This window comes from Polypterus senegalus, chromosome 6, assembly GCF_016835505.1.
Source record: "Polypterus senegalus isolate Bchr_013 chromosome 6, ASM1683550v1, whole genome shotgun sequence".
Taxonomy (NCBI): domain Eukaryota; kingdom Metazoa; phylum Chordata; class Cladistia; order Polypteriformes; family Polypteridae; genus Polypterus; species Polypterus senegalus.
This window is the reverse complement of record NC_053159.1, coordinates 193,691,671-193,718,216: the sequence shown is the minus strand read 5'-3', so window position 1 is coordinate 193,718,216 and position 26,546 is coordinate 193,691,671. Positions and strand designations below refer to the sequence as shown.

The window sequence follows — 26,546 nt, the reverse complement described above, 5'->3', positions numbered from 1 at the left end:
CTCTTTAAAACCAGTTTACTATAAAATCCTTAAAAACTTCACCCGAGCTCGTCCTCGACCACTCCGAAGAAATGCAGAGGATACGAGACCCCATTAAAAACGGAACTAAAAAAGGTCCTCCTCCTCCTCCTCCTCCTCCTTGGCTGGCATGAGAGCCTGAGGTTCAGAGTACTCCATGTCATCGTCGTCATCCTCGTCCCCTCGACCGCCCTGCAGAGCCGCGGAGGTCATCCCGTTTTCGCTCCGGGGTATCAGGGGCTCATAATAAGCCCCTCCTGCGCCATAGTGCTGGTCATAGGCCTGCCTCTCCTCTGGGGTTACATGAGGGGCGCCCCGCACGAAAGCTGCAAACCTGCAACGAGAAGGTGGGCACAGTCAGAGAGCAGCGGCGCCACCCCCACCCAAGACCGACCCACCCACCCACATGCGTCAGTCACCCACCTCTTGGGGGACTGCAGTCTGTGCACCACCTCCCACATGGGAAACGGGGGGCTGCGGCTGTGCTCCCTGAGCCCCTGCAGTGCCGCCCTGGTCTCTGCCACTCCCTGCTCCCTGTACTCCTCCTCGCTCAGGAATCTGAAGTGGGCTTTTGATGGCTTCCGTTGCGTCAACGCCGACTTGAAAGTCCTGTGAAGGAGAAGGACAGTTGGAGCCGACCAGCACTGCAGCGGCCGTGGCATCCGGTCAGGCCTGTCATTCCTGGGAGGGCACTACTTGCATTGTTCTCGTTTCAGGAAACGCCCTCCGCGCACACACCCTGCCACTGCAGCGCCACCCTTTCCTGTTAAACCAGTCCAACGGTTCCCAGGGCTGAAAGCAAATGACACGGCTCACCTGCAAGCCAGCGGCAGGACCGCGATGACGAGGGCGCTCAAGACGATGGCATTGCCGGCGGTGGGATGGGTGAAGCCACAGTACAGCAAGGCAACGGCTACGGACCGCAGAGCCCACGTCAGCCCGTTCAGGACCTGCGGGCTGCTGATCGGCCCCCTGGCGTAGCAAACAGCGAGGCTGAGGAGACCCGAACAGAGCAGGTACACTGCAAGAGAAACAGAGGAGGGCGGATTAGAGGAGGTGCCCACCTTCAGCTGCGGCCCGTTGACGAGCTCCTTACCAGTCATGTACTTCCGGTACGTCGTCTGAATGGCATCCCACCGGGAGACGATCTGCTGGACCACCAGATACGACGCACATGAACTCAGGAAGAGCAGCAGGACGAGAAGGCCTCTCTGGAAAGAAAGGGAGCGCAAAAAAATGACAGCCAAGTGTGGAGTGCAGCAGGCCCACCAACCACCAGTCGGACCACCTTAGAGCACCGTAAAACGGACAAATCCCCTTGAAATGGGGCCCACACGGCATCCCGCCTCAGGTGACTTCAGAGACCCCGGGAGGTGCTGCCCACCAACGTCCACCCCAGTACAATGCAAGTAGCGAACTGGGAGCGCGCCACGCCTGGTGACGTCTGCTTCATCAATGGGGTCCATCGTGGTGGGCTTAGGAGTGCGCGGTGCCCCATGCAGGACCCGACATCCCAATGCCCAGTCGGCTGGGCAGTGAGAGGACACGACAAAGAGCCTCATCGATAGGCAGAATTGGGCACAAGCAACACAACACCCTCGGGGGGGCACCCACAGGTTTGGGGTCTTTTACAATCAGCCACTCAGCAACAGAAAAGGCACAACAGATCAACACCATAAGGGAGCAGCTTAGAGAGGGGGAGGAAGAAAAGCAATGCCAACCTGGGCATCGCCAACCTCTCACACCCACAGACCTGACAACAAAGGAATGCCCCACAGACTCAGTACCTCCCGTGCCATCGCCCACCACTAGTGCCAAGGCTTGAGCTTAAACCATTTAAACTTCAATGTTTGAAAAGAATGGAGTGAGGGTGGGCACCTACTGGTGGACTGCAGTGGCATTCTTACAATGACTAGAAGGGGTAGTGGGTAACTGGCACTTTAAAGGGGCGTATGACTGGGCCCCAATGCCAGTCCAAAAACTGACACTTTTGGGCACAGAATGGTTTGTGGTTGGGGCTGCAGGCAGGGGCACCCCCAGGAGATGTGCTGCGGTCCCCAGGGTGCCTATGGGGGACCACTATGTAGGAAATAGGACCCTGTAAAGCTTACTAACAAATTAGATATGCTGGGATTTCTAAACTGGCATCCTCAGAGCGAGTGCAAGGCTGCCACCGATGGCCCCCAGGAAGTGGGCTTAAAGAGGCGGCGGGCCCAGTAAACTTGGAGGATGTGGCACAGGACACGAGAAAGGGGGGCGCGTCGGACTACTGGGGCAGTGCAGGTAACTGACAGGGCGACATGCCTGGCACAGCGAGTTGGTTTCATTTCTTGGTTTAGGGCGGACGTCAGACACGCCCGATGTTCAGTCCTAATGCAGAAGGCCTGCTTACTTTGGAACTCGGGCTACCTTAGAATTCTCAATCCTTCCCCATCTTGCACTTCATGAAATTCCCAGGCCAGGCATTCCAAGACTTTAGTTACTGGCACACATGAGGACAGCCTGCCTGGCAGTCCCACCTAAAGGCCCTGAGATCTTCAGTCGCAGACTTCACTTGTGTCATCGTTGTGCTCCTGTGACCTCCGATCGCGTAGCCAGCAACTCGACCCGAGTGTTACGTGACAGCGGTGGGCTCTGAGTGTGCGAGGGGTGACAGCCAATGAGTGCTCAGCCAGCAACAGAGGGCACGCAATGAGGCTATAAGGTGCTTTGGACCCCCGCAAACTGAGGAGAGGCTCGTCTGTCTGATGTCTCATGTTTTATGGACCACAAGAGAATAGAAAACGGGAACAAACAAAAAAAAGGGGCAAACTCGCCATACCTGGAAATCCTTTCCACAACCACCGGCTCCTTCAGCTGCCATGTCACTGGTGGTCATAGAAGGGGCTGGGCTTGTGAAGTCGTCATGGAGATGTCCAGTGTAACAATTGGCCCAACGATAAGTCGTAGAATGTTACGCCAGCTTAGGGGGCACAAAAGAGTCACGTGTGTGCCTCGCACGACTCCAGGACCTACATCACGGTGCCACGCACCAGCCTGCTAGGCTTCCTGCCACCTGTCCTCAAGTGACACCTGTCAGGGGGTAGGTGGCCTGTCCCGTTTTTGAAGAGATGCCAGTGGAGAAGAGAAAGCAGCGGAGATTTGCATGCCTGACAGAAGGTAAAAAGCCGGGGGGTGGCAGTGCTCTGGTCACTGGCACATCAGCTGTTACACCCGGGCACGCCTTCAGTGATGTTATGAAAACGCCAAGTGGGATCCCGGACTCGCCACGGCTACTGAGGAAGGCTAAACGACGGCGACGACCCCAGCTGCCGAGACCCTTCATTTTCGTGAATAAGGCCTGTCCAGTCACCTGTCACTTCAGCTCGTCGGTGGGCCGGTCACATTTACTGGACAGTGGGTGGTCTGCGGATGAGACTCGGTGATTTGTAATAATTTAGTCATCGGTGTAATCGATACTCGGATTTTAAAGGACAATTTGTGAAGAGCGTAGGCCTAAAGGGGGTGTGCGGGTTTAGGGTGGACTGGGGGTCCTGGCTAAGGGGTTTGGTGTGTTCTGGCCGGTCCTCCTCCTCACCTGTGTCTGTCACCTTGTATTCTTTATTGGACATTTGTCATGGTCCCTGCTTATGCAAATGTCACCCAACCCTGAGGCCTTAGAATTTAATAATGGGCGTGAACGGCGCGGCAGCTAAGGGAGCTTCAAAGGGCATAAAGCTGACGGCTGGTCCTCCTCGCGGATTACGACGCCACGTGCGTCACGTGTTAGACCTGCTGAAGTCATCCAAATAAGAACAAGAATAAAAATCAACTGGCTTAAGACAAATCCACAGAGCGAGGGTGACAAACTCAGAGCCAATCACCTCACAGCAAATGACACCCCAAGCTGAGCGCTGACCAGAATGAGTAAAAGTGACAAAGCCAAAGGTGCCGCGGCTCTCCGCTTGTGATGCCTGACAGAGCAGAGCCGTTAAGCCGGGCGGAAGGAGAGGAGGGTGGGGCGCATCCGGTCACAGCTAGCAGCCTCTCGTCCTCGGCCACACCGTCACGGGCAGGGCAGGGCAGGGCAGGGCAGGGACACTGCAGGTGGCTCCAGGTTTGAATCTTCAGCCACACATCACAGAGCAGCGATGGCGTGCCAAAGACATCAGCACTGCTGCCAGTTTGCCGCACGCAAGTCCATTTTTGGTTTTGTTTTCTGGCCCTTTCGTTGGACTCGTTTCCTGTGTTGTGTCCCGCACTCCGCACAGCTCCGACGTTCCTGCTGAAAATAAAAAGCTGAATTTCCAAAAACATCTGGAAACGTTAGAGCTGGTGGGAAACTGGATAAGCTCAAAGCTCTTTTCGTCTGTTCAGGTCTTTGCAGGTCAGCTTGAGACCCTTCAGACCCCTCAAAGGCGAGTCCCTCAGCACCCAGCAAAGGTCCTCGGGTTCAAGGCTGTCACGCGGCCATGGAGGTTCTTACTATGACTGGGAAGACAATACGACAAACTGAGCGTCCGTCAGGCGTTAACAACGTCACGTCAGGTGGGCCGACATGACCATGACGCTGTTATTGGGTCCTTACTGTCCCACATAGAGAGTACGGTCAAACTCTTGTCTGTATGCCCACATGGCCACCATGTGACAAGGGTGACATGTACTGCGCCTACGGTACGCTGTATTAATCTCCGAGGGGTAACTCTCTCTAGGGGCAGAGCGCAGGGTCAGGTTAAGGGGTAGCAGTCCTGCTGGGATTCGATTGGCAACCTTCAGCCACAGAGGCGGCACTCCAGTCCTTCCAAACGAAGGTCCACGCTCTAATGGGTGACATCACGTAGGCCACGTCTTCCTCACAGCCTTCACTTCACGTTTCAGCCGCACAGACCATACTGTTTCTCTACTACGCTTATAATTCACCTTTCAATCGGTGCCATCCTAGCATTACGTGAACTCAACTGAATTATTCCCATGCGCCATCTTTGTAATTTGAATTTAATGGCCGAATCCCACAATGGATTTCTAAAATGAAATGAAGGCCCGGCTGAGAGACTGGGCTGTAAACCGCAGCAGTAGACCGTGTGTGCCCCCTACTGGCATAAAGAACTCCCTGATCTGCACTGTTAGGTGGGTAATTAAAAGAAGCATCGCCCGCGCCTCACTGCATCCCATGGAGTCTCCTAGCAGTGCTAAGCAGAAGACACTCGGCTTTACTTGTTGCTCCTTCCGGAGGACCACACAGTCTCCACTAGAAGCTCAGCTTGTCTCACTGACTTCTCAACATCTCCAGCTCATCCTTGCAAAGCCGGACCACCTCGTTATCTCCCATCCCACCTTTGTTCAGCGCGGGCCTGCTAAGCCGTACACGTACGTCACTGACCGCCTCTTACTCGTGCAGATTCTCTCTGAACATCGTATCTAATGGAGTCAGCAGCAGGACCCCCTGGTGCAGGCGCTGGTCTTGTCACGTCTGGACTACTGCAGCTCCTTACTGGCCCGTATGTGCTAGCGGGCACAGCCGACTGATCCAGCAACGCAGCGCCAAGTCTTGTGCTCGCCCCGCTGGCTGAATACAAGTCACCACGCTGACCCCCCAGTGGCAGGGCACATTACGCTCAAAGTCTTTGATGCTCACCTACTGGGCAGTTGATGGGTCAGCACCTCTGTATCTGGAGACACTCGGGAGGGCCTGTGCTCCTCCTGCTGAAGCCACATCTGCGTGGTATCAAATCTCAACCCAGAGGCTTGTCACGTGTAGCTCCTGGCTGGCAGAACAAGCTGCCCACCTCTGTCCCTCAGTGTGTTCAGGAAGAGTTTGGGACTCACCTGTTCTGTGAACTTCTGCCCAGCTGATAACGGCTTTGATGAGAGGACCTTCGAGGCTAAGGTAGAGCTTGTCACTTGTGAGGGTCAATTCTGTACCCCTCTCATGTGACTCAATTATGGTGGACCTCTTTAGTAAGTAACATGTCAACTTTTAAAGAAAGAGCATCCCACTTAAAAAGAAAAGGACGTAAATACGGCGGGAAGCTAAGGACGCACCATCTGGGGAGCAGCCGCACATGCACTTCACCAGCAGGCAGGTCGAAAGGAGGAGTGACGAGCAAAGACACACGCGAGCACAACGGGACAACAGCCAGGAGACCACCGAGGAAGAGCTTGGGTTGCTGCTGGAAGAAAAGTTGGTGAGGCCAGCAGGGGGCACTCGCCTTGTGGTCTGTGCGTGGATCCCAATGTCCCAGTGCAGCGATGGGGACAATGGGCTATAAATGCTGGTGCAGAAAGGACCCCTGGGCATCCTTTGAAAAGAGCCAAGTGTTTCTTGATGTCCTGGCTAAACTGCCCACCATGACCTCGTCCATTCTGGACCCTCTGCTCAGCCCCGGTCTCTAACTGGCTAATTACCACTCACTCTAATGTGTGGAGAGCGTACTGGCACAAGAATGGCTGCCATTGCGTCACCCAGGTGGCTGAAGTGGCCCCCCACCATCTACACATGTCGGAAGTGCGCTGTATTAATGGAATTATTAATTATAAGAAATAATCAGGCCTTAATGTGCCTTCACTAAAGCAAAAAAGCATTCCTACGAGACGCTGATATCGTCACAACACCCCGTTGTGTAGGGACCCCCAGTTTGGTGAAGGGCCCACGTGTTCAGGTGTCACATTCGGCTGAGGGCCCACTAAGGCGACTGTCACAATTCAAAAGCACTTCGTTCTTTGCATATGTCTGCAAGCAAAAGGTACAAATATGAATATGAAGAAGAGCAAAAGCAGATAAAGCACCCGGAATAGTTAAAGGTGTCTGACGATATTTAAATAAAAACTCATTATTATTATTATTATTATGATGAACATTCCTATCTTATTATTTAGATGTATTCAATCGACAGCCATACTGTGGATCCATCCATCCATCCTCTTCCGCTTATCCGAGGTCGGGTCGCGGGGGCAGCAGCTTGAGCAGAGAGGCCCAGACTTCCTCTCCCCGCCACTTCTTCCAGCTCTTCCGGGAGAATCCCAAGGCGTTCCCAGGTCAGCGGAGAGACATAGTCCCTCCAGCGTGTCCTGGGTCTTCCCCGGGGCCTCCTCTCAGTTGGATGTGCCCAGAACACCTCGCCAGGGAGGCGTCCAGGAGGCATCCTGATCAGATGCCCAAGCCACCTCATCTGACTCGTCTCGATGCGGAGGAGCAGCGGCTCTACTCTGAGCTTCTCACCCCATCTTTAAGGGAAAGCCCAGACACCCTGCGGAGGAAACTCATTTCAGCCGCTTGTATTCGCGATCTCGTTCTTTCGGTCACTACCCATAGCTCATGACCACAGGTGAGGGTAGGAGCGTAGATCGACTGGTAAATTGAGAGTTTTGCCTTACGGCTCAGCTCCTTTTTCACCACGACAGACCGATGCAGAGCTCGCATCACTGTGGACGCCGCACCGATCCGCCTGTCGATCTCACGCTCCATTCTTCCCTCACTCATAAACAAGACCCCGAGAATCCTAAGAGGGCACTCCACCCTTTTCCGGCTGAGGACCATGGTCCCGGATTTGGAGGTGCTGATTCTCATCCCAGCCGCTTCACACTCAGCTGCAAACCGATCCAGAGAGAGCTGAAGATCACGGCCTGATGAAGCAAACAGGACAACATCATCTGCAAAAGCAGTGACCCAATCCTGAGTCCACCAAACCGACCCCTTCAACACCCTGGCTGCGCCTAGAAATTCTGTCCATAAAAGTTATGAACAGAATGGTGACAAAGTGCAGCCCTGTCTGATTCCAACTCTCACTGGAAACGGTCTCGACTTACTGCCGGCAATGCGGACCAAGCTCTGACACCGGTTGTACAGAGACCTAACAGCTCTTATCAGGGGTCCGTACCCCATACTCCCGAGCACCCCCACAGGATTCCCGAGGGACACGGTCAATGCCTTTTCCAAGTCCACAAAACACATGTAGACCGGTCGGGCAAACTCCCATGCACCCTCCAGGACTCTGCTAAGGGTGAAGAGCTGGTCCACTGTTCGCACCAGGACTAAAACCACACTGTTCCTCCTGAATCCGAGGTTGACTATCCGACGGACCCCTCTCCAGAACCCCGAATAGACTTTTCCAGGGAGGCTGAGGAGTGTGATCCCTCTATAGTTGGAACACACCCTCCGTCCCCTTTTAAAGAGGGGACCACCACCCCGGTCTGCCAATCCAGAGGCACTGTCCCGATGTCCATGCGATGTTGCAGAGACGTGTCAACCAAGACAGTCCTACAACATCCAGAGCCTTAAGGAACTCCGGCGATCTCATCCACCCCGGGCCCTGCCACCAAGGAGTTTTTGACCACCTCGGTGACTTCAGTCCCAGAGATGGGAGAGCCCACCTCAGAGTCCCCAGGCTCTGCTTCCTCATTGGAAGGCATGTTAGTGGGATTGAGGAGGTCTTCAAGTACTCCCCCACCCACAACGCCCGAAGTCGAGGTCAGCAGCGCACCATCCCCACCATATACGGTGTTGACACTGCACTGCTTCCCTCCTGAGACGCCGGACGGTGGACCAGAATCTCCTCGGCCGTCCAAAGTCGCTCTCCATGGCCTCTCCAAACTCCTCCCATGCCCGAAGTTTTGCCTCAGCAACAACCGGCCGCTGCTCGCTTGGCCTGCCGGTACCTATCAGCTGCCTCCAGAGACCCACAGGACAAAAAGGTCCTATAGGACTCCTTCATTCAGCTTGACGGCATCCCTCACCGCCGTGTCCACCAACGGGTTCGGGATTGCCGCCACGACAGGCACCACCACCTTACAGCCACAGCTCCGTCAGCCACCTCAACAATAGAGGCACGGAACATGGCCCATTCGACTCAATGTCCCCACCTCCCTCGGGACGGGTTGAAGTTCTGCCGGAGGTGGGAGTTGAAGCTACTTCTGACAGGGACTCTGCCAGCCGCTCCCAGCAGACCCTCACAACACGCTTGGGCCTACCAGGTCTGACCGCATCTTCCCCACCATCGGCCAACTCACCACCAGGTGGTGATCAGTTGACAGCTCCGCCCCTCTCTTCACCCGAGTGGTCCGACGACACGACCACAAAGTCGATCATTGAACTGAGGCCTAGGGTGTCCTGGTGCCAAGTGCACATATGAACACCCTTATGCTTGAACTTGGTGTTCGTTATGGACAATCGGTGACGAGCACAGAAGTCCAATAACAAAACACCGCTCGGGTTCAGATCGGGGGGCCATTCCTCCCAATCACGCCCTTCCAGGTCTCACTGTCATCACCCACGTGAGCATTGAAGTCTCCTAGCAGAACGAGGGAATCCCCAGAAGGTACTGTGGATTTATTTAATCAATACTGAAGGTCAGCACAGTGGGGTGAGAGGACGCATAGAGCCGTGTGTGGGGGGCTTTGGGGGTCTGAATCCACTGTCAAAACAAGCAGTGGGCTGGAAGTCGCATCAGTTATGGATGGAGTGACCATTAATACTGTTGTTCCAATGCTTCACACTAACGTCTCTTACTAGTGGTGTCACACCACCGCTTCACACACAAACCCAGAGGATGCCACACAAAGGCAGGAGCCAACAAGTCGACAGTAAACTTGTGACTCAGGCGCCGGCGCGAGTGGCAGCCACTCCAGCAGCTCCGTCTATGACTTTATCTTTCGACCTTTTTCTGTATTTCACTGATCACTCCTACCATCTTCTCTTATGTGGACTCGTTCCCGGGACACTTTTTACTACTTGACATGGATTTTTACACGCCAAGACTCGTCTATTCAAGTAGTCAACTTCAAGCGCTGAGAACAAAGGCCCCGTGCCGGTGTGGTTCCCGATTTACCTGACGAGGTAAGAAGGCGGTATCGTGGCAGCAGAGCCGGCGCTAAGCCAAAGGCTAAGAGGCTAGCGAGAAAGTGGCGCTACAAACCGTCGGTGCCTTCTGTGATCCTGGGAAATGTGAACTCACCACCAAATAAGATTGATGCACTGGCTGCACTGGTGAAAAATGCGTTTCTGTGAAACGTGGCTAACAACTAACATCCCAGATGCTAACATGGAGCTACCCGGGTTTAGCACAGTTAGAGCGGACAGAGACGCAAATACCAGCGGGAAGTGGAAAGGAACACAAGATGGTGCAACCCTGGACATGTAAACGTTAAAATCTCCACTTGCTGCTGGGACATCAAACTGTTGGCCGTACGTCTGCGTCCCTATTACTTGCCCAGAGAGTTTGGACACGTCATTGTTATTATTGTTTACATCCCTCCTCGGGCAAACGCGGAGATAGCGGGTGACATCATCCACTCCGCTGTTGCTAAATTACAAACGCAGCACCCCGAGGCGCTTGTGCTAATCGCTGGAGACTTTAACCAAGTGACGCTGGACTAAACATTACCTGCCTTCTCCCAGTATGTGGATTGTAACACCCGAGGAAATAGGACTATCAACCTACTGTATGCCAACGTTAAAGACACACACAGTGCCACCCGCTGATGATAACCTGGTTCTGCTTCAGCCTCACTACAAACCAAGAGTGACGGAGCGACCGACAACCACACGTCATTCAGGAAGTGGTCCTCTGAGGCTCTGAGAGACTGGGATATCCTGAGGGGTCACATAGTGAGAACATTGAGGAGGTTGTTGACTGCACTACTGACTACATCAGCTTCTGGATGGACATTGGAGTTCCAGTAAGAACAGTACGCTGCTATGCTAACAGCAAGCCATGGATTACAAGTGAAATCAAGGAAGAAAAGGGCTTTTAAAGATGGTGATCAGCATGAGCTCAAGTGCGTGCAGAAGGAACTCCGAGTCCAGCTCAGGTCGGCCAAGGAACAGTACAGGAGAAAACTGGAGCAGAAGTTACAGAATAACAGCATGAAGGAAGTGTGGGATGGGATGAAGATCATCACTGGCTGCAGCTCGAAGCGGGGTGCCGCCATCGAGAGAGACGTGGAGAGAGCAAACCAGATGAACAACTTCTTTAACAGGTTTGACCACCCTAACCCACCTCAGAGTACTGCACCCTCCAGCCATCCTTCTGCTGATACCAGCATAGGTGAGACATCACCACCCACAATTACAGCAGCCCACGTGAGCAGAGAGCTGAGGAGACTTCATGCCAGCAAAGCAGCGGGTCCAGATGGAGTATCACCACGACTGCTGAAGGCCTGTGCGCTGGAACTCTACAGCACATCTTCAACCTGAGCCTGGAACAGGGGAGAGTCCTAAGGCTTTGGAAAACATCTTGCATCACCCCAGTCCTAAAGCTATCACGTCCTAGTGAGCTGAATGACTTCCGGCCTGTCACTCTGACGTCACCTGTGATTGAAGGCCATGGAGCGGCTGCTGCTTCACCACCTGAGGCCACAGGTCCACCGCGCCCTTGACCCTCTGCAGTTCGCATACCAGGAGAAGGTGGGAGTGGAGGATGCCATCATCTACACGCTACACCGATCCCTCTCCCACCTGGACAGAGGCAGTGGTGCTGTAAGAATTATGTGTCTGGACTTCTCTAGCGCCTTCAACTCCATCCAACCTCTGCTCCTTAGAGACAAGCTGACAGAGATGGCAGTAGATTCATACCTGGTGCCATGGATGGTGGACTATCTTACAGACAGACCTCAGTATGTGCGTCTCAGGAACTGCAGGTCTGACATTGTGGTCAGCAGCACAGGAGCGCCGCAGGGGACTGGACTTTCTCTGGACCTGTTCAGCCAACATACATCAGACTTCCAATACAACTCGGAGTCCTGCCACGTGCAAAAGTTCACTGACGACACTGCTATGGTGGGCTGCATCAGGAGTGGGCAGGAGGAGGAGTACAGGAACCTAATCAAGGACTTTGTTAAATGGTGCGACTCAAACCACCTACACCTGAACACCAGCAAGACCAAGGAGCTGGTGGTGGATTTTAGGAGGACCAGGCCCCTCATGGACCCCGTGATCATCAGAGGTGACTGTGCAGAAGGTGCAGACCTATAAATACCTGGGAGTGCAGCTGGATGATAAACTGGACTGGACTGCCAATACTGATGATCTGTGTAAGAGAGGACAGAGCTGACTATACATCATTAGAAGGCTGGCGTCCTTCAACATCTGAAATAAGATGCTGCAGATGTTCTATCAAACAGTTGTGGTGAGTGCCTTCTTCTACATGGTGGTGTGCTGAGGAGGCAGCATAAATAAGAGGGACAAACTGGTGAGGAAGGCAGGCTGTATTGTAGGCACAGAGCTGGACAGTTTGACATCCGTGGCAGAGCGACGGGCGCTGAGCAGACTCCTGTCAGTCATGGAGAATCCACTGAACAGGATCATCTCCAGACAGAGGAGCAGCTTCAGAGACAGACTGAGGAGACCCCACACTGTGCGACTCGGGGGGTAAAGGCTAACATTTTACATTAAAGGTATTGTCTGTTATACCTGCATTATTATCACTCTTTAATTTAATATTGTTATTATCAGTATGCTGCTGCTGGAGTAGGGGAATTAATAAAGTATCTATCTACAGTGGTGTGAAAAACTATTTGCCCCCTTCCTGATTTCTTATTCTTTTGCATGTTTGTCACACAAAATGTTTCTGATCATCAAACACATTTAACCATTAGTCAAATATAACACAAGTAAACACAAAATGCAGTTTTAAAATGATGGTTTTTATTATTTAGGGAGAAAAAAAATCCAAACCTACATAGCCCTGTGTGAAAAAGTAATTGCCCCCTTGTTCAAAAATCACCTAACTGTGGTGTATCACACCTGAGTTCAATTTCCTGATTACTGCCACACCTGTTTCAGTCAAGAAATCACTTCGACAGGAGCTGCCTGACACAGAGAAGTAGACCAAAAGCACCTCAAAAGCTAGACATCATGCCAAGATCCAAAGAAATACAAATGAGAACAGAAGTCATTGAGATCTATCAGTCTGCTAAAGGTTATAAAGCCATTTCTAAAGCTTTGGGACTCCAGTGAACCACAGTGAGAGCCATTATCCACAAATGGCAAAAACATGGAACAGTGGTGAACCTTCCCAGGAGTGGCCGCCACCAAAATGACCCCAAGAGCGCAGAGACGACTCATCCGAGAGGTCACAAAAGACCCCAGGACAACGTCTAAAGAACTGCAGGCCTCACTTGCCTCAATTAAGGTCAGTGTTCACGACTCCACCATAAGAAAGAGACTGGGCAAAAACGGCCTGCATGGCAGATTTCCAAGACGCAAACCACTGGTAAGCAAAAAGAACATTAGGGCTCGTCTCAGTTTTGCTAAGAAACATCTCAATGATTGCCAAGACTTTTGGGAAAATACCTTGTGGACTGATGAGACAAAAGTTGAACTTTTTGGAAGGCAAATGTCCCGTTACATCTGGCGTAAAAGGAACACAGCATTTCAGAAAAAGAACATCATACCAACAGTAAAATATGGTGGTGGTAGTGTGATGGTCTGGGGTTATTTTGCTGCTTCAGGACCTGGAAGGCTTGCTGTGATAGATGGAACCATGAATTCTACTGTCTACCAAAAACATCCTGAAGGAGAATGTCCGGCCATCTGTTCGTCAACTCAAGCTGAAGTGATCTTGGGTGCTGCGACAGGACAATGACCCAAAACACACCAGCAAATCCACCTCAAAATGAAGACTTTGGAGTGGCCTAGTCAAAGTCCTGACCTGAATCCAATTGAGATGCTATGACCTGCATGACCTTCAAAAGGCGCTTCATGCTAGAAAACCCTCAAATAAAGCTGAATTACAACAATTCTGCAAAGATGAGTGGGCCAAAATTCCTCCAGAGCGCAGTAAAAGACTCATTGCAAGTTATCACAAACGCTTGATTGCAGTTATTGCTGCTAAGGGTGCCCAACCAGTTATTAGGTTCAGGGGGCAATTACTTTTTCACAGAGGGCCACGTAGGTTTGGATTTTTTTTCTCCCTAAATAATAAAACCATCATTTAAAAACTGCATTTTGTGTTTACTTGTGTTATATTTGACTAATTGGTTAAATGTGTTTGATGATCAGAAACACTTTGTGTGACAAACATGCAAAAGAAGAAGAAATCAGGAAGGGGGCAAATAGTTTTTCACACCACTGTATCTATCCATCGTATTATATAGTGCCATTCACACTATCTATCTATCTATCTAAAGGATGCCAGCTGCTGCCATCACAGTTCAGGCCTGTGTTTTTTTCTTCTTGTCAATTCCAGTCGCTGCCAGTTCTACCCTCGTGATTGGCTCCTCCAGGATACACAACTGTACGTAATGTACTTACAAAAAACAAAGAGTTGTCTAGACGTGCAGTAAACCAAAGCAATATCCCACAGATTGATGTATGTCTGGAGTGCCAGGGTGCTGTACATAACCATTATGAATGTAGTAAGAAGTCAAGCAAAGTGACCCCTGTTGTTGGCGAACTAAAAAGATTACAACATGCCAGTTTGAGGTAACTCATCTCGCCTGGAAAGCTGGCATATTGTAATCTTTTTCGTTCGCCAATAGCAGGGTCACTTTGCTCGACTTCTCGCCATGCCGACTCTTGTAACACTACGCAGCGCATTCCCAAAGTCTTCAGACCCTGCCCTTTGTTCATATTCGGTTCTGCTGCAGCCTGGGGCTAAAAGCATTTCAATTCTCGTTTCCCTCATCAAGTGACAAATTAAAGAGGATTTCAGCAAAATTCTTAAAAACAGCCAACAGGTATGGAGGGCCTCAGCTGGGCCACTTGAGCCTGGGCGCCGGTGCAGCCCGCTCTGCGGATCGGCACTCGGTGGGTTTAGTAAGCCGGTCAGTCACTGACAGACGCTGTCTAAAATGCCACATGAACTCGTATTCCAGTTAGTGAAGCCAGGTGAACAGACGTAGACTACTCTACCAATAACCCGGCCATGTAAACCCTGAGCCAGGTCCCACTTAAGGACTCTACTCTGTGTATGTGCTTAGCTTTGCACTCCCTTTCGGCGTCCATAGAGGTGATCACATTTTTCCTTCTTATGGTTGAAATAATCCATCTTGATATTTCAGAAAGTGATAAATGTTTGCCGATGAGCTGGCTGAACCCCAGCAGCACAATGTCGGGGTGGCGTGTTAAAAGGAGTGCGCGACACGTAGTCAGAGTACTCTTTAAAGTGACGAGTACCCAAAACAACACTCGACTCATTTGATTGAAGTAAAAGTACTGCCGTTCTTATCACAGCAGAGCCGAGTGTAAAGCGAGACCCACACAAACCAGTTTATCAGCCCTGTGCGGAGAAAATAGTGTGCTGTGTGCAATCCGCTAAACAGAGAAATATTAAGAACAAAGGGTCAGGTGTTAATAAGGTTTAGTTTGGATCTGGCTACAGAAATGTTGAAATGGCGGTGCAGGGCTCAGTGTTCATGCTGCGAATCATCGGGCGCTCAGGTTCAGGGTGTGAAATGCCAGCTTACTTCAGAGCACAAGAAGGACTACCCGTACCTACAAAACACACACACGTGAGCGCAGGCCTCGCGTTTGGTTTCACTTCCATGGCGGCCAATGACGACGTTTAACTCTTTATTTATTTTGCACAGTTTAATGACATCACAGTGTTTTGCCAAAGGAGAACTCCAGAGGATGACTTGTTCAACTGGGTTACGTGTGCGCATATAAACACACCTAAAGGACTCTCAGACGGTGAAAAACAACATTTTTGGTCTGATAAAACCAAACCTGAATTGTCTGGAGGAAAGCAGGCACTGCTCATGTCCTGCACCACACCACCCCAAGGATCGAGCATCAGGGACTGGGAGACGAGTCAGGACTGAGGGCAAGTGAACAGAGCCAAGCAGAGCGAGATCCTTAAGGAGGCTTGGCCTACGTGTCACAAAGCCAAGGAGTGGCACAGGGACAACTCTGTCAGTGTCCTCGAGATGAGTCCAGACTTGAACCTAATCAAACATTTCTGTAGACACCTGAAGACAGCTGTCCACTGGTGGTCTCCATCCAACCTGAAAGAGTTTGAGAGGATCTGCTGAGAGGAAGGGCAGAAAATCGCCAACTCCAGAGGCCTCAGGTATAAACAGTGCGTATACACAAACATGTTGTGCACTCCCGTTTCCACACTCAAATCTCGATGTATAAAACCTAAACTTGGCGTAAAGCCACGCACATTTTCACACCAACTCAATCCCTGGCGTACACAAGTTCTCTGCTCGGTTTTGGAAACTGGTGGCACCCAGCGTCAAAGCAGTGCTTTTGTTCTTGTGTGGTTACCCTTTCTTTTTTAGATCCACATTCCTGACGCGGCTTTATAAATACACTGAAATTAACCGCATATTGTTTATTAGTTGAATGCATCTGATTGTGATTAACCTGTAACAATGTAATGGTCCACAGATTGGCCAAACTATTCTAAATACCAGAACTGCTTTAGCGTTGTTACTCTCACTGCACCTTCTTCTTCTTCTTTCAGCTGCTGCCCTTAGGAGTTGTCACAGCAGATCATCTTTCTCCCTGTTAGTCTCATTGCACCACTCGGAGCAGCTGATCACAAAGAGAATGATCAGGATACAGCATCAAGCACACGCCGCCTCAGCCATGCACACAGTCTATTTGAACTGCTCTCGTATGTCAAACACTTCAGAGCCTTTCCTGTACGGACCTCGCGGTTCACAAACAGTTTCACCCCAAGAGCTCTAAACGCACTCAGTCAGCCATCGAGTGCTCCTCGTAGACCTGTGAGGACTTATGAGTACAATCACCTCACTGGAAACTTGAGATACAGTTGGAATATCACACAAGCTGAGCCACTTTATAAATTCACATATGATGACGAGATCATTAAGATGAAATGCAGCAAAATATGTTGATTATATTATACAGATAAAACTAACTTCATTTAAATAATCTGTATTGTTGATAATTAAACATCTGAGGACATGGTGCCGCAGTGCTAGCGATGATCTGGCGCTCCCTTCACAGTTTGTTCCTGCCTCACGCTGTATTCTTGCTGGTGCGACACTGGAAGGATAGATGGATGGAATAATTCAACACGTACTACGAAGATATTTCAATGTTCCTTAAAAGTTTTGAAGAATTGTCGTTCTCAGCTTACAGATGGCTTAACGTCCATTACAGAGCTGATTGTGTGGCGATTGGGTATTTGGAGAAAGAAAGGGAAGGACAGGAATTGGAGGTTTGTACGTCTGAGAGAGAGAGACAGACCTGCTGCAGTAAAGTATTTCATCGAAGGTCGTGCACCGCGCAGCAAGCATCTCACGTGAGACATGAACAAACACTGGACGGGGCGCCAACTCGTCACTATCACTGCGCCACCGTGTCCCCATTTTTAATAACATGTTTTAACTCCTATCATCATGACAATGATACCACGTATACATCTCAGTATTTTAATTATTCAGAGAGCTGTAATGTCATGAATGTCATGGATTCTGTGTCATGTCGGAGGAAGAGAAAGCCGGTTTAAGAAGCACGTAGTGATTGACACACACAGAGCACATTGACGATCACATACAAAACAAAGCATTTGACGTGCGACTTTAGTTATGATGAAGTTTATGATGTTCTACTTTAATGACAAAATAAACTACGTGATTAAAATTGAAATTTCGAGATTAAAGTTGGCATTTTGAGTTTTGTTGCACACTGTGTGCCTATTTTTTTTTTCTCTGTACCCTAATAATCTTTCATGACACTCAGACGGTGGGCTACGACTCCCCTTTTCTTTGATATCTGACAACTTCTTTTTTTTTTTTTATTTTGGGCACTGTGCGACTGTCAGCTTGAGATTTTGAGTTTCTCCGACACGCTCTGTCACTCGATCAACTTCCTTTTGTTGTTTATTCCACTGTTTAAACCAACAAATACTACGTTTTTCCTTTGCCTCCACTTGGTATTTGCTGAAATTCTTCTATTTTCCCTCGTGCTTTTGCCGTTGCATTTTCACAGAAGCTGAGCTTAAGGGCTATTTATATTGATTTGCATATTCAAAGAGGCGTCATTCTGGGAGGAGACGAGCGGGCAGCAGGCACGTGCATGTGCGTTACTTTTCACACTGACCGGGATTTATGGAGCAGAAGAACGTGGAAGTTGGCGTTCACACAGATTTATGCATCTGGATTTTTTTTTTGCGTACACACATTTCTGCTTTTGTCTGTACGCCATGTTTTAGTGTGAATTCTACACACGACGTTATGCACGAGGCCCCAGGTGAGTGACACTCGTCACCTCAAATCCAAGAACTGAATGAAGGGTCTAAATACTAACTTGTGTCAATGTGAAATTTCAGTTTATTTGTAATATGTTGCAAACATTTCTAAAATCCTGTTTTGCTTGGTCATTCTGGGGTGCTGACAAAAAACCAAATGTGACAAAAGTGAGGGGGGGTCTGAAGACTTTCATTAAAATGTTATATGACAAGCGTTGAGAGATGGAGGAGAGGAAAACAAGTGATGCGCCCTGCTGCTGTGTATAGCAAAGCAAAGAGACGCAGCGACCAACAGGAATAAAGAAGTGGTTACTTACCGCCGGTATTCTGCTCCTGAACACAAGCAGTAGGAAAGCGGCTGGCGACAGAACACCCAAGCAGATCCCAGTAAGATAACAGAGCGCCGCACTCCTGCCAAAACCCATTCATGTGCAAGCCAATCAGTACAATTACCAAAGTGCAGTTCCTCGTCTAACAAAGAGAGCGCCACCTACCTGCACAGGTCCCCCGCGCGGAACAACAGGAACACTCCAGCTGCAAATGTCGCAAAGTGACTCACGTCAAGCTCTGAAAGACAACACAGCCACGGGTCAGGGGTCAAGGAGAGGGCAAAGAGGTGGCACCACACCCATCTACTGTTCTTACTACTGCACTGGAGATCTGCAGTGGCGAGCAAAAGTCTGGGCCCCCCTTGCTTAAAACGTCTGTTACTGTGAATAGTTAAGTGACGACCTCATCAGGTAAAGAGGACACATTTCCTTTCTGGATTTTATGCTCGATTAGTGCATTGTTTTTATTTTGTACAATGAAAACAGGAAAGGAGCCCCATGCCGAAGTTTGGGCACCCCAAGATATCTGAGGTCTCAGATCTTCATTCACTCGTTAGGACTATGGCTTGTTCCCAGTCATTGTTAGGTGGTGAAAGTGTAAAGCTGTATGAATTCTCAAGACTCCTCAAACCAACGATCAGCAGCCATGGGCTCCTCTAAGCATGTTATTAGGAAATGGCCATTAACAGGAATAATGGAGGTCAAGCGGAGGTCTGGAAGACCAAGAAAACTTTCTGGGAGATCTGCTCATTGGATTGGTAGAAAGGCAACTAAACCAACCTTCAGGAAGATTTAGCAGACTCTAGAGTGGTGGTCCTCTGTTCTACTGTGCAGCGACACCTGAACAAACAAGACCTTCATGGTAGGGTCGGCGTCCTAACCACAAAATTCAGCGCCTGAAGTTGGACATCTGAATGAGCCTCACGCGTTTTGGGCTGATGAAGTCCAACTACAACCTCTTGGCCACAACATGTAAAAGTGTGTTTGGAGAACAAAGGGGGCTGAATTCCAGGGAAAGGACACGTCTCCAACTATGAAGCATGGCGGTGGATCGATGAGGCTTTGGGCTTGTGTTGCAGCCAGTGGCACAGGGAACGTGTCGTTGGTAGTGGGAAGAATGAATTCAAATAAATACCAGCAAATTCTGGAAGCAAACATCACACCGTCTGTAAAAACAAAGTTGAAGTTAAAAAGAGGATGGGTCCTACGACAAGATAATGACCCGAAACACACCTCAAAATCTACAATGGAAAACCTCAGGGGCGCCCTCAGAGCCCCAGACCTAAACATCATTGAAAATCGGTGGAGAGATCTGAAGAGAGCAGGCCGGGCAAAGACGGCCCAGGAATCTCACAGAATGACAGACCAATGGGCGAAAAAAGAGAAACAAAAGACAAAAAGTGCTTACAAGCTGTGATGCTCACCAAAGGGGTCTTACTGACCATGTCAGGGGTCCAAACTTTTGCCCTTTGCATTTTTTTTTTTTTGTATTTTGCACCTTAATTCAAATCCTAAAGAAACACGTCACCTTTTGGTGATCAGTTCATCTTCTGCTCACTTAACTGTTCATAGTAATTGACGTTTTAAGTAAGGGGGCCCAAACTTTTGCATGCCACTGTACTTGACTGAAATCAAACTGTTTGTCACATTCTGGGCTCAAATAAAAGGCTAAGAGCCACAAAGTGCCCGCCGGGGTCAAGTGTAAAGGTGGAGCAGCTGGATGCTCACCACAAACGGCCCGTCAGCTCAACGACATTCTTGACTCACTTCTGCCATGGATGAGCACAGTGTAGCTGGATCGTAGTTTAAAAGGGAGGACTTTGAAGCAGGCTGGCTCATCGATAAAGGCGACACTCCGGGACACTGTGTGGTTTGGCCTGGGAGGTGGCAAGTAATGCCATCTAATGCACTGTACAAAGACAGCAAATGTCTCCGGGTATCTGCAATCGGCATCTTCAACAGGAAGCAGAATCTTTAGGTTATCGTCCTCATTTGACTGCGCAGTTACCTGAAGAAAAGCACAAACAAAAGCTGCTATTGTAGAAGACACAAAAACAATTAGAAAGGTTTGGGGGTCCACTCGTTACATTATCACAAAAAAAAAAAAAAAGCAAGAAGTGAGACGTCACGAAGGAGTGAGTCCAGAACGGAGCGGGCGGGTTTTAGGCGGAAGTGACGTCTGCAGGATGGCGCGGTCTGTGAACGGGAGTGGGCGGAGCTTCTCTTCTGGTGGTCTGTGGAAGAGGGAGAAAAGGCATTAGTGGAGTTCATCAACCCCTGCCTCTGCTTCTGCTTCTTGTCCTCCGCTAAGCCCTTAGACGGCCCCCCATGCACGTGTGTGTGACACTGTGTTACAAGGCTGTCAGCCTCCTTCACTGGGCAGAGCTAATGCCAGTCTTCCTCTGTCCAGGGAGTTTTTGTAAGTGTGGTCTCTGTTGATAGGCTTGAATTATTGAGAGGTTCATCGGTGATGTCAAAATCAGTCAAGGGGCCGCCAAGTAGACGGCTTTTGACAGGTGCGGCCTTAAAGGACACTCTGCAAGTCACCGTCTAGTCGCCCACTGAGCCCGTAATCACAGGCTGCAGTCGGCAACACATACATTTAAAATTCTACTTTGAGGACTCCATGGCCGTTTCAACAAGACGATTTCTAAGCCTAGAGTTGCGCTGCGAGGTTCCGTTACTTACAAAGCAAATGCGTTGTCATGTGGCGAGTCGCTCACTTTGGATTCCTGCTCTTTTTGTATTTTCACATCTCGATATTTAGTTACACAGACGTGTCGCAGTGCACCTTCTTTGTCCACCCACCACGTTTCCCAGGGCTGCCTACCACAGTTCCAGTATGGGTGTCAGCTGCCGTCACTCGTGCTGCCAGAGGTCTCGTGGCATCTCTTTATCATTACTGCGTGCTCAAAGTCTGCACACGTCGATATCTGGACAGATAGCATATCAGCCTCAGACCATTTGTGTTTTTAAGTGTTTCACCAAGTGAAAGGACTTTGAATGTTGCCACCAATGCCCTGACCTGAAGAAAACTCTGCGACGGAGCTACCTTGGCACCGGTTCAGCTGCCTGGTATCTTTGAAATGCCACCAGCAATTCAGCAGGCGCCTTGACTTCTGGCACTAAATTCAGTTCAGTGTATTTGTGTGTGGTGCTCCGCAGCGAGCGCTTGGACACGGATCTCAGGGAAACGGCCAATACAAACCTTACAAACGGCTAATTACATCATAAAAACACAGACAGACAGATTTGTTTAAACGGACAGGAGAACAAACTACTGGGAAACTAACTGATTAACGCAAATGGAGCCCAGCAAGGTCTGTCCATTAATCAAGTGGCATCTGGAGACGCCACTCCAGCGTGGCATTAAACCTCACTTCCAAGTGTAACCCCCAGCTGCCCACCTCCCTCTGATCTGCGCGGCGCTCGAGATCGGTCTCTTGTTCGCTGCACTTCTGACTGGCAGAGGATGGCTTTGATGGGCTCTTGTAAACGAGAAGTGGGACTTCGCTCGCAGCGCTTGTGACGACTCATGTTGTACTCTTGTCCTGTAACAGTCCACAGGCTTATGTTTACTCGATTATATGGACCTCGTCTGTAAATGAGTGGCACGGTGCTGTCGCTTTCAAGGTGTGACTCATGCCAGGTCTTTGTGTGCTGCTATCGCTGCTTTGCATCGTTTCCTACGTACTTTGTACTTGAATACGACCACAAAGTTGGACTCGTCTTTGAGATTTCTCATCGCAGTACAGCTTGGCAGGGGTGACTGGGTGTGCTGCACTCTGTAACAGATGTGCTTTTCTTTATCTGCAGATGTGCATGCCATGAACTGGTCAACGTAAAACAGACGTGCATTTCACTAAAACCCTAAGACAGAGAGATTCCCGGTCGCTTGGCCGGTTAGTTTTGTTGCCACCGACCTGTGTAGTGAAAGACCAACAAGGTGAACAACTTGTGCCCGGCTTACCTGAAAGGTCGACCAGAGGTCTGCCCAGCCCGGGGGCGCAGAGTCGAGGCAGAAGCATTTCTCTCCACTCTCGGCGACAGGTTTGTTCACTCGGAGGTCGGTGCAGCCTTGAGAAGTGAAAGGAGAACATCAGGGTGAGGATATCGTTTGTGGAAGTCTCAACACCATACAGCCATTGTGTCCTGGACAGCGAGCGGACTTGCTTAACTGGCAGAGCAGTCCGTGGGGCTGAAGACCCGTGTAGCCGACGAGCAGCACTGGCGCCTTCAGACACGAGAACTGGCTGAACATGAGGACCCCCGGCCGGTCCTGAATTAAACAGATCCAATGATCAGCCCGATTATGAACTCCGAACACGCAGGCACCACGTGCTGGGGGTCAATCAGTGGGTGGCAAAGAAAAGGAGCCACTGACGGGGTGTATGTGCCCCTCCGGTCCCCAAATAAAAGGCAATTGAAAATGAAGTCCCAAACACAAGAAACCTTTAACTGACAAAAAGATAAATCGCATGGAAAACACAAAGGCAGAGCAACGCCAGAGTGCAGCGAACCGTTAAACCCCGTCCTGTCCTTTCCTGTCAAAGGGGCGACCCCTGCAGCAAAGGGACAGATGTCTGTGCAGGTGGTCCGCGTTCTCCTTCGGCTTGTCTGTAAGGTTTGGGCGCGAGGATGTATGGAAGCGCAGAAGCACAGCCGTCTGTATTTTCAGGCCACAAACCTGTCTGTCTTAGTGCTTCGTCCACACAAGCGAGGTCACCCCACGTCAGCGCGAGTCCTCCTGGGTGCAGCACCATAGCAGCCGACTGTAAAGCACATGGAGCAGTTGATACGCCGAAGGCGTTTAGCCTCGTTAGCTCAGGCTGACCTTTCACTTCACTGGTACGTGTGGCAGTTCCTTGCTGTCTCGCCGTGGCCGATGAAGACCCCCAGTCACGGATTTGGGTTGTTTTCGTGTAGTCAAATGGAGTTTATATGCCTTTGTGTTGTGAGCGGAGTGTTACCTTGAACAGGTGGCCGTCACTGCCGTGTGGAATGTGCTTCGCTGTCAATGGCGGGCGTGTGTGGCGCTCCTCCTCTCGGCTCGACGTCGTGTTTCAATATGAAGTCTGAGCTGCGTCGCACCCGCATCTCTCTGCTGTCTTTGTGCCTGACAAGCGGCGTCCTCGCTCGGCTGTAGTTTTCATGTCAACCGCGCATCCTGCCAGGTGAGGAGGACTGCTGTGTGCTGGACGTGCAAATCTTGGGCTGTGCTGTGTGTGCCAATTGAGACCGAGATCGGCCTTCAAAGGCACGGGGTGTGTGAGGGGCTGGCGGACAGACAACCCCGAGCACTTGACAGACACAGAAGATCCTGAATCGCATCATCTGCTGACACGACCAGAGCCGGGCGTTTCTGCGGTGAGCAGGAGAATGAATAGCAGGGCACACAGTAGTGGAGGTGCCAACTCAACCGCCTGCAGCTCAGCACCAGAAAGACAAAGCAGACAATGGTAGACTTCACGAGGGTCACCCCTGGTCTGCCCTCAGTTCGTATCGGAGGCTGTTTGGTGTATGCAGGCCACTCGTAGAAGTTTGTAGTGGTCTGAGCAAAAGGTCTTCGTGCCAACGATGCCAGCAGACTCAATTAACTCATTAAAAAGGCTGGACTCACGGGGGGATGTGGTGGAAGAGACGGTCACTCCTGGAGCTGCCGACGATCCTGGACAAGACTGTCACCCCCTGTATGAGGTTCTGGCTAAACAGAGAAGCACATTTAGAAACGAACCGAGATAGCTGTGCCATCGGGCTCTATAAGAAGGTGGGTGGTCTTGTGCCCTTCTGTGTGCTGACTGGTACTGGGCTGCTCCAGCAGACATCTTAACAGGCAACACAGTGTGCCAGTGCCCGACGTCCTGGCCCGTGGCATTGTAACTGATAAGCATGTGAATTTCTAGTCATTTGACACTCCATGACTTGGTTGATCTCGGTGTTGATTATTCTTGTTATGTGTGTATTCGAGCCCCTTGTGTCTGCGGCGATGACCCTGTGACGTCCTTTTAGAATGTTCAAGTTTCTCTCTCTCTGAAACAGAAAGCAGACCGCTGGCCCTCCGTCACTAACACTAAAGCGTCAGCACCCATTGGGTATCGCAAAGCCAGACGTGACTCTCAAATGACAACACACGCCAGGGGACAACCCGTTAAAAAGTGTGAGGCGAACTGCGGTGAAACCCTGCACTGTAAAGGCTCCACTCACAGAGCTTCTTTCTAAAACAGTCGCCCCCAATTGGTCCAGTCCGTGCATTTTAAACCATCCACTGGGGTTTCGGGGCGAGAGTAAAAGAAACCGAACTAAAGACTTGACGCTGGGAGAAAATAAAAAGCTAAAACTGTGCTTATCCATTCAGAAGCTCAGTAGCAGAAGGTTACTGAAACTTAGTTATTCATTCGGGTAACGCTTTACATTAAGTGTCCATAATTACACTGTAACTACTATGTAATTACCTGTATAAGCACAGTGTAACTACGAGTTATTACTCCATACTTACTGTGTAATACAAAGTAACGCTATAGTTAATTACTCAGTTGTCATTTTTATTCCACACTTTATAGAATTACAATGTAACCAAGTGTCCTTACATAGTTACGCTGTATCTGAACTTTCAAAATGCAATAAAAACATCAGGGTATGTAACAGATGTTCCACCGTCTGGGCAATTATAATGGAGAACTGCAGTGACAACTGATATTTCAAGATCTCTTACTGTGTCACGTTTGCATTTCCAAATAGACAGTCTGTCATTTTCTAACCCTCTTAGCTAGAACAGGGTCATGGGGGTCTGCTGGAGCCTATCCCAGCTGGCATAGCGCGTGAGGCAGGAACAAACCCCCGGACAGGAGGGCCGTCCATCACAGAGCACACACACTCACGCTCCGGATCGTCACTTCACCAGACATGCACGTCTTTGGATCGTGGGAGGACACCATCAGCCTCAGGGAGAACATGCAAACTCCACACTGGGAGCACCCAAGACGTGAACCCTGGTCTCCTTACTGCGAGGCAGCAGCGCTATCACTGCGCCACCGTGCCAATTAGGCAGTAAGGATAAACTTCTTTAGCTATTCAGTCAGAAGGTGATGGTGTGCAGCCTTCTCCCTGATTTTACTGGTGTCTGTAGGGAGATGTGTTGATTGTGGAGCTCCGAGTCCTGAAATCGGCATCTCCTGCGGCTCTCCGTCATCTTCTCTGTCTACAGTGCGACACGTCGTTTACTTGGACTGCATATTTTGCAGTTGATATTTTCATGAACAGAGATGGCAGTTCTTAAAAGTTCACACCGACGATCATCAGAACGCTGAACAACGGAGATCACGTGCAGCGCGCGCCTGCGACATCACATCGTTGGCGTTCAGCCCTCGTCTGCCAAAGTACAATCTGATGCTCCCGGAAGGTTTCTCCATGGCAGCAGGTTGGTTGTTTTTAAAGGTGCAATGGCGACACAGACGTTTGCCTAAAAGCCTCTTATGGAGCGTTGCGACAACTCATCTCTTGCTGCCTGTCAAACCAGCCGGACGAGACCACCTCTGCAGTTCAAAATCAGAGAGCCCACCTTCACGAGGCGTCGGCTTGGTTTACAAATGTGACACTCGGTGAGCTGCCTAACCGTCCTCACCCAGTTTCAAGCACAATCCACTCCCGCCCGGCTTCAGCGAGGCTAACACACCAGAAACTGAAGGCACCTGCCGCCGGCCGGCCGGTCGGCAGGCACAGCAAGTGGGGAGAAAGGGTGCCACCCCGGCAGGCTGCTGCCCCTCAGCTCTCCCGCACTTTAAACACGAGCGTCGCTTTTTTTTTTTAACAGAGCAGAGTGACAGTTCAGCCCGAGAGCGGGCACAAGAATCCGGAAATGCCGCGACGGCCCGCCATCCCCTTCGGACAGGCGACAGCACCTACCTGTGACCGGGTAGCCGGATACAGAGCTCGTCGCCGCCACCCACAACATCAACCCAGCGGCGGCCCACCGGACTGCGACCACCACCATGTCTCCCGCGGCATTCAAACCATGGCGAACGACCGCTTCCTTGGTTACAGGAAATGACGTCGTCACGCG

At 50.4% G+C, this 26,546-nt stretch overlaps 1 protein-coding gene across 1 annotated transcript; it reads right to left on the bottom strand.

Annotated features, from left to right (window-relative positions):
- nemp2 (nuclear envelope integral membrane protein 2) lies at nucleotides 1-26,526 on the bottom strand. The gene is made up of 9 exons (XM_039757893.1): nucleotides 26,390-26,526; nucleotides 22,458-22,564; nucleotides 20,255-20,495; nucleotides 18,653-18,725; nucleotides 18,476-18,569; nucleotides 1,115-1,229; nucleotides 835-1,039; nucleotides 442-627; nucleotides 1-352 (listed from the first exon to the last, which is right to left on the bottom strand). Exons 1-9 carry the CDS (start codon nucleotides 26,475-26,477, stop codon nucleotides 106-108), a joined length of 1,356 nt encoding a protein of 451 aa, XP_039613827.1. The 5' UTR covers nucleotides 26,478-26,526; the 3' UTR covers nucleotides 1-105.
- Nucleotides 26,527-26,546: the final 20 nt, after the last annotated feature.

Coding starts and splice junctions, on each gene's coding strand:
- nemp2 (XM_039757893.1), bottom strand. CDS start 26,477: ATGGTGGTGGTCGCAGTCCGGTGGGCCGCCGCTGGGTTGATGTTGTGG. Junction 20,496..22,457: donor ACCTCTGGTCGACCTTTCAG/GTAAGCCGGGCA, acceptor GCTTTTCTTCAG/GTAACTGCGCAGTCAAATGA. Junction 1,230..18,475: donor TCAGGAGCAGAATACCGGCG/GTAAGTAACCAC, acceptor CTTTCTTTCCAG/AGAGGCCTTCTCGTCCTGCT.